General features: G+C 54.3%; 2 protein-coding genes and 1 pseudogene across 2 annotated transcripts in view; 1 reads left to right on the top strand and 2 right to left on the bottom strand.

Moving 5' to 3' along the window:
- Positions 1 to 2,040, top strand: part of LOC101767437 — an 8,240-nt pseudogene extending 6,200 nt beyond the window's left edge.
- A 4,646-nt stretch (positions 2,041 to 6,686) lies between these two features.
- On the bottom strand, positions 6,687 to 8,164 carry LOC101758222 (aspartyl protease family protein 2). The gene is made up of 2 exons (XM_004961209.1): positions 7,653 to 8,164; positions 6,687 to 7,515 (listed from the first exon to the last, which is right to left on the bottom strand). The coding sequence occupies exons 1-2, from the start codon at positions 8,162 to 8,164 to the stop codon at positions 6,687 to 6,689; spliced, it is 1,341 nt and encodes a 446-aa protein (XP_004961266.1).
- A 1,131-nt stretch (positions 8,165 to 9,295) lies between these two features.
- Positions 9,296 to 12,522, bottom strand: part of LOC101757807 (aspartyl protease family protein 2) — a 4,286-nt gene continuing 1,059 nt past the window's right edge. The window contains exon 2 of the mRNA XM_004961208.3: positions 9,296 to 10,379. Coding sequence (XP_004961265.1) covers positions 9,542 to 10,379 — 838 coding nt within the window. The 3' untranslated portion in view covers positions 9,296 to 9,541. The remainder of the gene's footprint in view (positions 10,380 to 12,522) is intronic.

Raw genomic sequence — 12,522 nt, 5'->3', positions numbered from 1 at the left:
GTTTAGCACCTCTCTCCCAAACACCCCCTTAGTCACTTGGGGTAGCTAAAATGGACTAAATGGACTAAAAAGTGGTCCCTCCGGACCACTTTCCCCCCCTGCCCCCCTCCCCTCTCTCCTCCCCTCAGTCTCTCTCTCCACCCGATCCTGCCACCGCCGCCGCTCGATTCCGCCCAGCCGCCTCCACCTCGCCCACCGCCGGCGCCTCGCTGCCGCCGGCCGTTCCCGACCGCCCCCGCAGCCTCGCCTCGCCTCCACCGGCCCCGACCGCCTCCGCCTCGCCGCCGCCTCCACCTCGCCCACCGCCTCCGCCTCGACGCCGCCGCCGCGACCTCCGGCCGGCCCCGCCCGCCCCCACGGCCTCCGCCGGCCCCGCCGGCCCCGCCCACGACGGAGGATCCGCCCATGGAGAAGATGCTGACAGTGAGGGCATCGCCGCCCGTCGAGAACGCAAGCAGGAAGAGAAGGGGTGAAGGAGAGAGAGAAAGCAGGGGCAAATCTGTCTTTTGTCAACACATGTGCTAAAATTTAACCTCCTTCCCAAACACCCTAGAGGGCTAAAGTTTAGCACCCCATTTGATGGTGCTAAAATTTAGTCCAAGGCTAAATTTTAGCACCTTGCTTCCAAACAGGGTCAAAAATCTCAACCTCATTATCGCGCAACAAATCCCCACGCTTATAACTACAGGAGTAAACGTCGTCGCAGTCCCTTGCCATCATTACAAGCAGCCACAGTAGGAAGTAAAAGTGGTTTATATAGAGCTTAGCTCACCATTGTGTAGGGAGTTTGAATCTTATGGTACACATATAGCTAGAGACCACCCATAAAATGATATTTTCTCACTCTCTGTTGGGTGGGACCATGCTTAAGTGCATACTTAACTCACCCTTGTGATAAAAAAAATAGGGGTATTTACATAAGGCCCACGTATAAAGACCCGTTGGTTGGTCTTTATACACTTCTCATGCCGACGAGCCAGAACTTTGCGATGGAGATCACCAGCGCGGGCGCTGTGCTCACGGCTCCGGTGGCGCCCCCCGGTCGGCTACTCCTCCTGCTGGTGAACTACGCAGCGCTGCTGGTGGGTTCGTTTGCGGCGAGCCTGTTGTCCCGGTTCTACTTCACGCACGGCGGGCAAAACCGATGGGTCGCCACGCTGGTGCAGTCGGCGGGATTCCCGCTGCTCATCCTCATCGCCGCCGTGTTCGCCTCCGGCCGCCCTACCGCCGCGCCGCGCCCGTTCCTGTGGTTCTCGCCGCGGTTCCTCGCCGGCTGCATGGCCATCGGCGCGCTCATGGGCGTCAACAACCTGCTCCTCTCGTACAGCTCCTCGTTCCTGCCGGTTTCGACGTCGTCGCTGCTGCTGTCCATGCAGCTCGCGTTCACGCTCGTGCTGGCCGGCGTCATCGTCCTCCACCCTCTCACCTTCGTCAACCTCAACGCCGTCATCCTCCTGACGCTGAGCTCGGTGCTCCTCCCGCTCCGCGAATCCGGTGAGAGCCCCGACGGCGGCGGCCGGTCGCACTACGTCGTCACCTGGGCGCCGCGGGGCTGTTCGCCGCGTACCTGCCAGTCATGGAGCTCCTGTACCGCAACGCGGTGTCCGGCGGGTTCGTCCTGGCCGTGGAGGTGCAGGCGGTGATGCAGGCCATGGCTTCGGTGGCGGCGGCAATCGGGCTGGCGGCCGTGGGAGGGCCACGCGACGACGTGGCGCGCTGGTAGGGCTCCGCAGCGCTGTACTGGGTCGTGGTGGCGGGGTTGGTGCTGACGTGGCAGGCGTGCTTCATGGGCACGGCCGCACGGCGGGCGTGATCTACCTGACGTCGTCGCTCCACATCGGCGTGTGCATGGCCGCCTTGCTCGCCGCCAACGTGCTTGGCGGCGTGGTCGTCTTCGGCGACTCGTTCGGCGCCGAGAAGGACACAAAGAAGAAGAAAGATGATAGCGCTTCTCCGTCTGCTCCCGAGGACGATAGCCTCCGCCGCAAGAGCATCACAGGTGGCGGGGACGTCCCTGATCGTCAGCTCCAAACCGTCTGAAACAGACGGGTATATATGAACCATGCGAGAAGAAACAAGAAATGCAACGTAAAAAGTAATCCCTCCGTCCCAAATTATTACTCATTTTAACTTTTCTAGGTGCATCTTTGATATACATCTAGATGTATATTATGTCTACATATGTAGCAAAAGTCATGTACTTAGAAAAACCAAAACCAAAATGAATAGTAATGTATCATTAGGTGTAATTGTTTTGTTATGCTACCTCAATTAGGTAAAGTTACAAGGATGTTGAGTTGAGCCGCTCGCAACTGATTATCGTCTTTGGTATATCCGCTTGAAATTCTTCATACAAAAGTTTTTTTAATTTGTTATTTGAGAGGTGAAACTACAAACATTCTGCGTAAGGCCGTAAGGACATCAAGAAGATGAGCCTATTGATATTCGTGCTGCAATCAGTAAGTAGAAATATCATGGGTCACTAAAAGAATTAATGGTTGGATGAATTCTTTTTGTGACGAGTGGTCCGGTATTTGCCTGCTCCAAGTAATTTTGTGACATTTATTGAGTGTCACTCATTTGCTTATTGTCGTTTGTTTAAGTGGCAGATAAGATGCACCGTATTTTTTTCTTTATTCCGAGCTATTGCTATCTCCCATTTCTTTTTGTGGGAGTGCTGCGCGATTACATAGTGGCGTAGTTGTATATGTTTACAGTTCTAATGGAAATGATCATAGGTGCACTGATGGAACTGCGATGTTCTGTGATGTCTGTTCTTGAGTTTCTTGGGATCTGGGCTGCTGCTGCCTTCGGTGTTCTTGATGTGTGATTTCTCCAGGACCCATCACCCCTCGTCCCCTCCTAATCTGGAGCAGCGCAGCATACCAAATTGCTGATGATTACCATTGCGATAGACAACATGTAAGCAGGACTTGTGCTGTTACTGATAGGGGAAAGCTATATGATGCTCGAGCATTTTCAAGCCTCCCCACACTCAAATTTGCGGCCAATAAGGAGACGCCACGCGGTCTCATCTTCCTTAATCCCGGCAAGCTTCAGCGAGCTTTTAGGGTCCGGGGGTTTTGAGGGGAGGGGGTTGTGTACCTATATCCGGCGGCCGTAGAGGGAGCTCCGGGGTGGCATGGTAGCGGGCGATGGTAGCGGTTCGTGCTAGCGGGGCGGCGAGACGGCGCGGGCGGCAAGACGGCGTGGGCGCCGCCGACCGCGGGTGGCCGGTGGACAACCGGTTGGCTTGTGGAAGCAACGATGTGAGAATCGGTGATGAGTTAGCATGGTTGAGGTAGTAGGCGGCGGGATCTCCGCCACCAGAGCCGGTGGGTTGGTGGCGGCAGTAGGGCGAGCAGCAACTAGCGCCGGATGGATTGGGAAGAGCCCAACGGGGGAGGAAGGGAGCCTCGCCGACAAGGAGGGAGGGACGGAGGAGGGAGGGCGGGCCATGCCGGCGCCGAGGACGGCGCTGGCGAGGCGGAGAGTGGTGGGCGGCGGTGGATCGACCTCGGGAGTGGGGCGCGAGCGGTCGGGTGGCGGAGAAGATAAGAAGGACGTTGACTCGATCTTGGCCGTTCGTTTTAGATCCAAGGATTTGGAAATTCGAGTGTGTCGGGAGAGATAAATGTGCAGGTGGAAGGTAGGGAACAAAATTGGGTGCATCCGAGATGCAAAACGCATCCTGTGCATACTACCACTGTTGGGCGACGTGTGGATGCCGAGCCAATCCAACGGATCGCCTGCTCCACCTGGTCTCGCATGCTCTCGGGCTCCCGGCTCCTCCTCACAGACAATCTCGGCTCGGCTCCCTCCCAGCATGGCGAGTACGACGTGCAAGTCTCAGGTGAAGATAGATGCTCAGCAGTTAATACGTACTACTTGTATGCTACTAGTAGTCAAACAAACCAACACTAGTTCATATTGGTTCTAGCTATTTTGCACAGAAAGTTTATTGGAGAAGCTTGTTTGTTCGCTTGTTGTGTAAAGGTGAGAATGAGATGGCGGCCGAATATACACTTGATGCCACTTTGCAGTTTTTTTTTATTATGTTGACATATGGATCTTACTGTGACGTAATCATGAATTTTACTTTACATTATGTTGTAGCTGAATCAGATATTAACTTATATTACAAGGGAGAATGCTACTCATGATAATATATATGTGCACTGCTTCTTCAGTTTGCATCAAACTGTAGGATAGACCATAGAAAAATTTAGCATTCCAATAACTGTGGAAACACCCCACATCGATGATGCAAACTGTAGATAGATCATAGAAAAATTTACAACAATTTTCTTATATAGATGACCTCAATCCTCAATTGTCAATCATGTTACAAAATCAGCAATTTATAATTACAATTTGATAAGCCATCCAGCGAGTGGGAGGAACGGATGGATGTTCTCAGGTAGCTCTATCCACAGTTTGTGTCGGATGCCAGCAGCTTCTCAGCTTGTTGCTTACATTTTATTAGACACATCCATCATATTTCAGATTTCCAAGCATCCATATGTATTTCGAAAAAAGAGATACAATGTACACTGATCCTGAGAGACCATCTACAATACAAATAGGTCTGCACACATCATACATTGACACTTCATCCTGCCAATACAAAAAATCAATCTACACATGTAAGTTCATCCCTACACTAAAGCCTTGCGAGCACTGCTGAAGAAGGATGTGACGACGTGGAGACACATCAATATATATGACTTTCAACTAGGAGTCTGAAATAAAATTGCTTTAGTAATTGCAGACATCTTGAACAACTTGACATATTAAAAAAAACCATCATCGTCTAACTTGATTGCAGCACCTGTGCGGCCATACCTGACACAAGAACAACAATAAGCATGTACTCAAAATACCCAAACCAAAAATTAATGTCAAACTCAATCATAATTTGTGAGTTGTGACTCACTGTCCGAAGCATTTGGGTAAGCCACCATTCCGAACCCAAGTTCTCCGAAATTATCACAGTAACAAGATAAATCATAAAATAAAAACTTCTATGGAACCGCCTTATCCGGAGCAGTTCCTCTCATCTGCCGGCCTCCCGCCGGGGCAGCATCCCTGGCGCACCCCTTGTTCTTCACATCAACGGCCACTTCTACCTCCGCATGGTGTATCAGGTTCATCAATTGATGTTCTGTTCTACAGGGCACAGGCCAAATCAAGTAGCGTCAAAACTATCAGAAGTGGCACCAGAAGATCATCGTCCTTCTAGAGTGATGGCGGAATGTAAGGAACAAGGCTAATATATGTGAAGTGTGCCCAGGATTAATGTTGTTTTTTTATCACGTGAAGCTATCAAATTTGGCTAATAATCAAAGTGATCAAAGCTCAAAACAGCATAACAACAGTAAATGGAAGGCGCTCCCCGTGAGGCCCTGAATCCATTTTGCTCCATTTTGTGAACAATCCATTTTGCTCCCATTTACTGTTTGAGATCTTGCTGAATAGGTAGTAGCTGCTTGAGCAGGAGCAGCAAATTCTCTATTGGGTGCTAATATGACTATATGAGGAGGATACTTAAGTGTGATGCAGTATCTATGATTTGGCGATTGTCAAGATTAAGAGACTTCAGTGAACTCAAGCTAAGAATCTTCAACCAACGTAAAAGAGAGTGCTTCCGGAAAATAACGGAGAACTGTAGAAACAGAACATCACAAGAACGGTTTTTCCTCTAAACTAAAATATTGTAACGATTTAAAAACAACATCCTAGCACGACACCTTAAAATTGGAAATCATTAGGTGTATGGCTACGAAGCATCTATTGAGAACAAAGGTCAATTTTATAAAGGACGGTAGAAACAACAGTGTAAATTAGCAAGCTAATACGGGATCTAAACTGCTCTATGCGCAGAGATTAAAAAGAAACGGGAAAAAAATAACGTTGCATACTCAACGCAACCTGCGCCATGGCCTTTTGCAGCATGACCTGCAACACCACAGTCCCGGCTCCTTGGCGCCGCTGGCTCCACGGACTGGCGGACTGCATGAACCGAAGAATGCGGGATCCCTCCGCTGACCACAGGAACCAGAGAGCTTGTGCAGGACCTCCCCGGAACCGAGGAAGGTGGAGGGGACACGGCGGGAGGCGGCGGGGGCAGATGAGGGAAGTGGTGGTGACGGATAATGGAGGCGGCGGCAGCTCGCAGATGAGGGAGGCGGCGGGGATTTGGTGCTCTGGGTTTGCGCTGGGAGCGGAGCCGCGTTGCAACCCTCGCTTGCTTGGAGCCGAGCCACGTCCTCGCACGGCGCAGGAGCCAAGCGCTGCAGCACCCTCCGAGTGAGGCAGGCTGGCAGCCGAGTCCATCCATATGGAAGGGGCGCCGACGCGTCGTTCATTCAGGGACGGTATGCACAGACCGTAGTTTGCATACCGTCTCCACCGGATCTTTTTCCAGAAGGTAGACAGCCCCTACTGATAAATGGCAATAGGACGCCCTACGTCTTTTTCAGTTGTCTGCTTGCTGGTACTAGTTTGCACAAATCTCATGTTGAAGAATGTCAGGTTTGAAGCTAGACGATATTTACAAGCTGCTCATTCAGAAACTTGATTTATGCGGAGCGTTTTTGCATTTTTCGTTACGCTAAAATTTATCTCAGAAGTTTTTACATTTTCACTCGAAGGTTCTTGCAAAACCAGCAAGGTCACCATTATGATCATCGGGTGCAGCTGGTCGACTGCTTGAACCTGACAAACCGGTTCTTGACGTCGAACTCCCAGAGGTGCTCCTGCTGCAGGATGTTGCCGATCACGGAGACCCCGGGCCACTCGCCCTCCTGCACACCAATGCACTTCACGTCCGGCTTCACGTCGATCACGTAGCTCTTCGCCGGCGGCTCCAGCCGCGCCGACCCGGCGAACTGCACCGCCAGCTTGGGGATCTCCGGCGCCCCCGGACGGCGCGCCGTCCAGTTGTAGCAGTGCTCGAACGGGGGGAAGGCCACCTTGGGGATCCCAGCCAGGTGCGCGCTCAGCGCCGCGACCACCGCCTTGTACGCCGGGGAGGCGAGGACCGTCAGCGTCGTGCCGGAGTCAAGGATGGCGCCGCCGTTCTTCGACGCGTCCCACACCTCGGCGGGGATGGCGAGGGCCTTGCCGGCGACGTGGATGGCCTCGACCTTTACGCCGTAGAAGGGCATCTGGGGGTCTAGCAGCAGGGGCGTCTGCGCCGCCGGCGCCGCGTCCCGGGGCGCTGGCCCGCCGGGGCCGAAGGCGAGGTACCCGGTGGCGTCGCGCGGGGCGAGGTGGTCGACGAGGCAGTAGGAGAAGCTGCCCCCGAAGCGCGCGGCGGCGCGGGAAGCGAAGGAGATCTTGCTGTTCCCCAGGCTGAGCACGCCGTCCGCTGCCTGGAAGCTCTGGCCGTCGTGCGTGGAGGAGCAACCCAGGACGACGTCCCGCAGCTGCGCCACGTTGCCGCCGGGCAGCGCGATGGTCGCCGAGTCGGTGCCCACCACGCCGCGCGCACCCGCCGAGGCTTCCTTGTACCTGCCGTGCACAATGGTTCAGCCCGATCCCAGTGGAGGATAAAACGCGCCAATGCATGGAGTGCGAAGAGCACGATGGCATTGACAGGAAGAAGAGCGAGATCGATGGATGGGCAATGGCGTAATGGCGGTACTGACCGGTAATCGTAGGAGCAGGGGCTGGCGGGCGCGGAGCAGTTGGCGAGGGAGAAGGGCACGTCCAACTTGCACGTGTTGGACGAGCACGGGATGGGCGCCCACGACTCGGAGTTCTTGGGACAGAATACGCGCCCAGGCGTAGCGGCGCCGGCGCCGTGGCACTTCACCCAGGTGAGGTCGCTGCCGGTGTCCGCCACCAGCGTGAACTCCTGCGCGGGCGTGCCCACGAGGAACTTTACAAAGTACTGCCCTGTGCCGGCGTACGCCCCCGACGACACCGGCAAGGAGGCCGCGGACGACCCCACCTCCGCCGCAACCCGCCGGCTTCCGCCTCGGCGCGACGCCAGCTTGGCGGAGATGTACGCGTGCCGGTGCCGGTCGTCCCTCGCCCGCTGGGCCACGGACGCAACCGGCGCGGCGGGGACCAGCTCCAGCCTCGCCGACTTGCCGCTCGCGACGGCGGCCGCCGCGGCGAGCACCAGTACCGCCAGAAGGTTGCCGCTCCACTCCATTTCTCGTGAGAGATTTTCTCCTGATCCTTGACTGCTTGCTCCCTTCACGTCGCCTCCCTCATATAGGCAACGGGAAATAGTTAGCGGCGTGATTTGTGGAGAAGAAATGGCAGAAATCCCAATGTTTTCACGAAAGATATCTTGAAAATCTTTAAAGAAAAGAGACGTTAGCTCGCGGTGCCCTAATTAAGGTAATCAAAAACTAAGCACAACCTGTGGATGGTATTTGCGCTGGTGATGCACTTCCTAGTTTGAATGGACCCTATTTATGGTAATCAAACCATAACCAATGGAGGGTATTTGCGTTGATGTGGCAAGTCCTTATATACAACGCACGTACTACACACTTAACCCGCTATAATCTATATTCTTAAATTATGCTCCTTTAAACTTTCCATATGAAGTTGCTCTTCAATATTTTTATGTATCCCCATCTTGGGCTATTTTAAGATACACCGATTACCTACTAATAAGTAAGAGTCCAAATAAAATATGAACCCTTAAATATTAGAAGAGATAAAAAGAAAAAAAAAGAATATAACCTACCCCGGTTATCACCGTCTACATACATGCTTCCTTGCATCTAGGATGAAGAAACAATTACTGCATTTTGCATGCGTGCGTGCAATTTGTTTCCTTTTGGTTGCAACCAACGGCAGATCTGCACATTTCATGGAAGGTAATCCGACAGAAGACGCAAAGCTGGCTCTACACTCGCAGGCTTCAAGCGCTGCTATCTTCCATGTCCAGTGATTTTATGAAATTCACGGAGCTAACCATATGTTCAGTTTGGGATATCACAACAACCATAGCGATTCGCCACTAGCATGTCACCTGAATCAGTGTTGTCCGCGCAGTCACACACCCGTTGTCGTGAATTTAGAAGTGTCTCGACTATGTTCTGGAACTTGATTGCACACACAAACTGTTGAGTTTCAGAAGTTAGTTCAATTTTTATGTTTTGAGTTCCATGTAACCATGCGGTCTGAGGTTTGAACAAAGATTCTTGGGTCATGTCTACAGTCACGCGTGCAAATTTGAGCTGCAAATTTCTAGAGATTTCCTATTTCTTTCAGTGCTGCCGTGGGATCTGCAAAGTTTCAGTTCACATAGTTCAGATGGATTCAGAAGTCAGTTCCATTTTGTTTGTTGATTTCATGCCGTGCGGCCTGAAGTCTGAACAGAGATTCTTTGCTTCTGTCTGCAGTCACGCGAGCAAATTCGAGCTGCACATCACGAGCAGAACCGCGATCTCAGCTGAACATTTCCCCATCGCGCTAAAAATTATCTTTCCATTTAGAGAAGCCAATCACTCGAAGGCCGTTACAAATTTATCAAGACGATGGATGGATTAATCGTGTGCACCCGTCGTCAGCATCATTGGGCACAGCGCGTGTGCTTGAACCGGAGCCACCGGTCCCTGAGGTCGAACTCCCAGAGGTGCTCCTGCTGCAGGATGTTGCCGATGACCGACACCCCTGGCCACGCGCCCTCCTGCACGCCGATGCACTTCACCCCAGGCGCCGCGTCGATCACGTAGCTCTTCGCCGGCGGCTCCAGCCGCGCCGAGCCGGCGAAGTGCACCTCCAGCTTCGGGATCTCCGGCGCGCCAGCCGTCCAGTTGTAGCAGTACTCGAACGGGTCCATGCTCACCCTCGGTAGCCCCGCGAGCTGCTTGCTCAGCGCGGCGACCACGGCCGCGTACGCCGGCGTGGCGAGGATGGTGAGGCTCGTGCCGGAGTCGAGGATCGCGCCGCCGTTCTTTTCGACGTCCCACACGTCCGCCGGGATGTCGAGCGCCTCGCCGGCCACGTAGACGGTGTCGACCGTCACGGCGTAGAACGGGCTCATCCGGCGGTCGAGCAGCAGCGGCGTCTGCTCCGGCGCGGCGGCGTCCCCGGGCCCCGGGCCGAAGGTGAGGTAGCTGGTGGCGTTGCGCGGGGCGAGGTGGTCGACGAGGCAGTAGGAGAAGCGGCCCCCGAAGCGCGCGGCGGCGCGGGACGCGAAGGAGATGTTGCTGTTGCCCAGGCTGAGCACGCCATCGGATGACTGGAAGCTCTGGCCGTCGTATGAGGCCGTGCAGCCAAGCACCACGCCCTGCAGCTTCGCCCGCCTGCTGCTGTCCGCGCCGCCGCCGACGCGGCCGCTCGCGGACAGCGCGATGGTCGCCGAGTCCGTGCCCACCACGCCGCGCGCCGCCGAGCCGTCCTTGTACCTGCCACGACGGTTTAGGTAACGTTAGTTCCGCGTCAGCACGAGTAGTTCCCACATGGGAAGATTCGGCTGCAACAACGCTGTAATGATGCTTAAAAAAATGGCACATGTTTAGCTCAAAATACACTTAGGGGCTGTTTGGATATGAGGTGCTAAACTTTAACAGTGTCACATCGGATGTTCGGATGCTAATTAGGAGGACTAAATATGAGCTAATTATAAAACTAATTGCAGAACCTTGTGCTAATTCGCGAGACGAATCTATTAAGCCTAATTAATCCATCATTAGCAAATGGTTACTGTAGCACCACATTGTCAAATCATGGACTAATTAGGCTTAATAGATTCGTCTCGCGAATTATACTCCATCTGTGCAATTAGTTTTGTAATTAGCTTATGTTTAGTACTCCTAATTAGCATCCAAACATCCGATGTGACAGGTGTTAAACTTTAACAGGGGTTTCCCAAACACCCCCTTAAGATGATGTCAGTGGTACGATTCGAGTTGGGGACCCAGGGCCTTTTGGGTGGCGACAGGGGGGTACCTGCAAGAGCCGGCTTGCAAGTCACTCATCTTGGATATGGTCTGAATCAGAATCGTTAGGACAGTTGGAAAACGGAAAGATACGTCTCGTCATGAACTGTAAAGCGGAGCTCAATGAGGGGGCAAAGTGGCTGAAAAAGAGTAATCCCAACTCATACGGTGGTTACGGCCGGTTCCAAAGATTAGCACATTTCCAGTTCATTTTTTTTTCAGCCGTGTTAGTACGGTGCATTTGACTAATTAACTGCAATTGTTAGCTGTAAAGCAGGCCACTCAGCTAGCGGCCGCCGATGGCAACGAGACCGGTCAAAAGCCAATCTGGACAACGAGATCGCCCAGAGATAGACGAACCACGCGCTTACTGTCCTCGGACCATACAGACAGTACCGTACTGAGCCTAGAGCACGCACCAATCGCAGTAAACTGCACGAGAAGAAGGGAAACGTTTTCAATCTGCCCGAAGAAGGGTCACGAGTCGTCCAGCCAGCCTGCCTGCCTGAGCACATGGCGCGCGCGCCGAGCACCTGCTCCGCGCCCCCGCCACCTCGGCACGGCTCTCGGCTCGGCGGCGGCGTCACCGGTCACCCATCAGCCAGCGCCGCGGGCGGCACAAGTTGCCCCCATTTTAAAAAAAGGCCGGAGGCCGGAAGCGACAGCGCATCGGCGGCCGCGACGCCGCCCTTCGGTAACGTGCGCGCCATGATCGAGTCGGGCCGGAGCCCCGCGCGTCCGGATCGCGCCCGCGCACGGCAGTGACCGGTGCCGGTAAAGATTAAATGTGAGGTCCGTCCCCACGCGCCCCCGGCCGCAACCAGATCACCCCAACAACATTAACGCCGCATCCTTAGCTTCCATCCGATTTGGCAGCCTGGAGAGACTCTCCACTCGCAGTACAACGTAGAACGTACTACCGGCTGGTCAATCCCTACAATTACTGCCACCGTGAAACGAGTACTACTACCGTATCAATGTCTCGAGCACTACCCAGTAACCAGCGTACGCACGCGAGTAGAGACAAGTGAAGTGAAGTGCAAGCAATTCGGAAGAAGCACAGGGCCGGCACACGGAGACCATCGATCCAGCACCGGCTCTCGATCGGCCTGCCCCAAAAGGAAAAGCAGGCAGGCGCACAACCGAGCACGAACTCGTGTCCACATCAACAACAAGCCGGCCGCGTCCCGACCCGAGCACGTCTGGCGAGCGGGCCAATTGAATGCCGCGCTCTGCCGCGGCGAGGCCGGCAGGCAGCAGGAAGGGGGGGGGGGGGGGGGGGGGGGGGCTTGTACGTAAAGCTTTTAAAAAGATGGTTCTTATGATTGGGGGCTATTAATGGAAAGTTTGCGGCGCTCCGTGCCAAGAGTGGGGCGTTGTGGTGCTCGGGTAGGGGAAGAGGGGCGAGGGGTGGCGGGAGGGGGGGAAGGAGGGGGGACTGGAAGGGGAGAGGAGACGGAGAACGGGAGGAGGCCGGAGGGGTGGGGGTTGGGGGGGAGTGGGGGGTGAAGCTGGGGGGGGGCACTGGGAATTCGAGCGCATACCAGGATCGAAGTGGCGGATGTAACAGGTAAGAGACGAAAGGCGGAGGGCGGGACGTATAGCACCA

This window comes from Setaria italica, chromosome III (genome assembly GCF_000263155.2).
Source record: "Setaria italica strain Yugu1 chromosome III, Setaria_italica_v2.0, whole genome shotgun sequence".
Lineage (NCBI taxonomy): Eukaryota > Viridiplantae > Streptophyta > Magnoliopsida > Poales > Poaceae > Setaria > Setaria italica.
The sequence above is the reverse complement of the archived record's forward strand: the minus strand, read 5'-3'. Positions and strand labels throughout refer to the sequence as shown.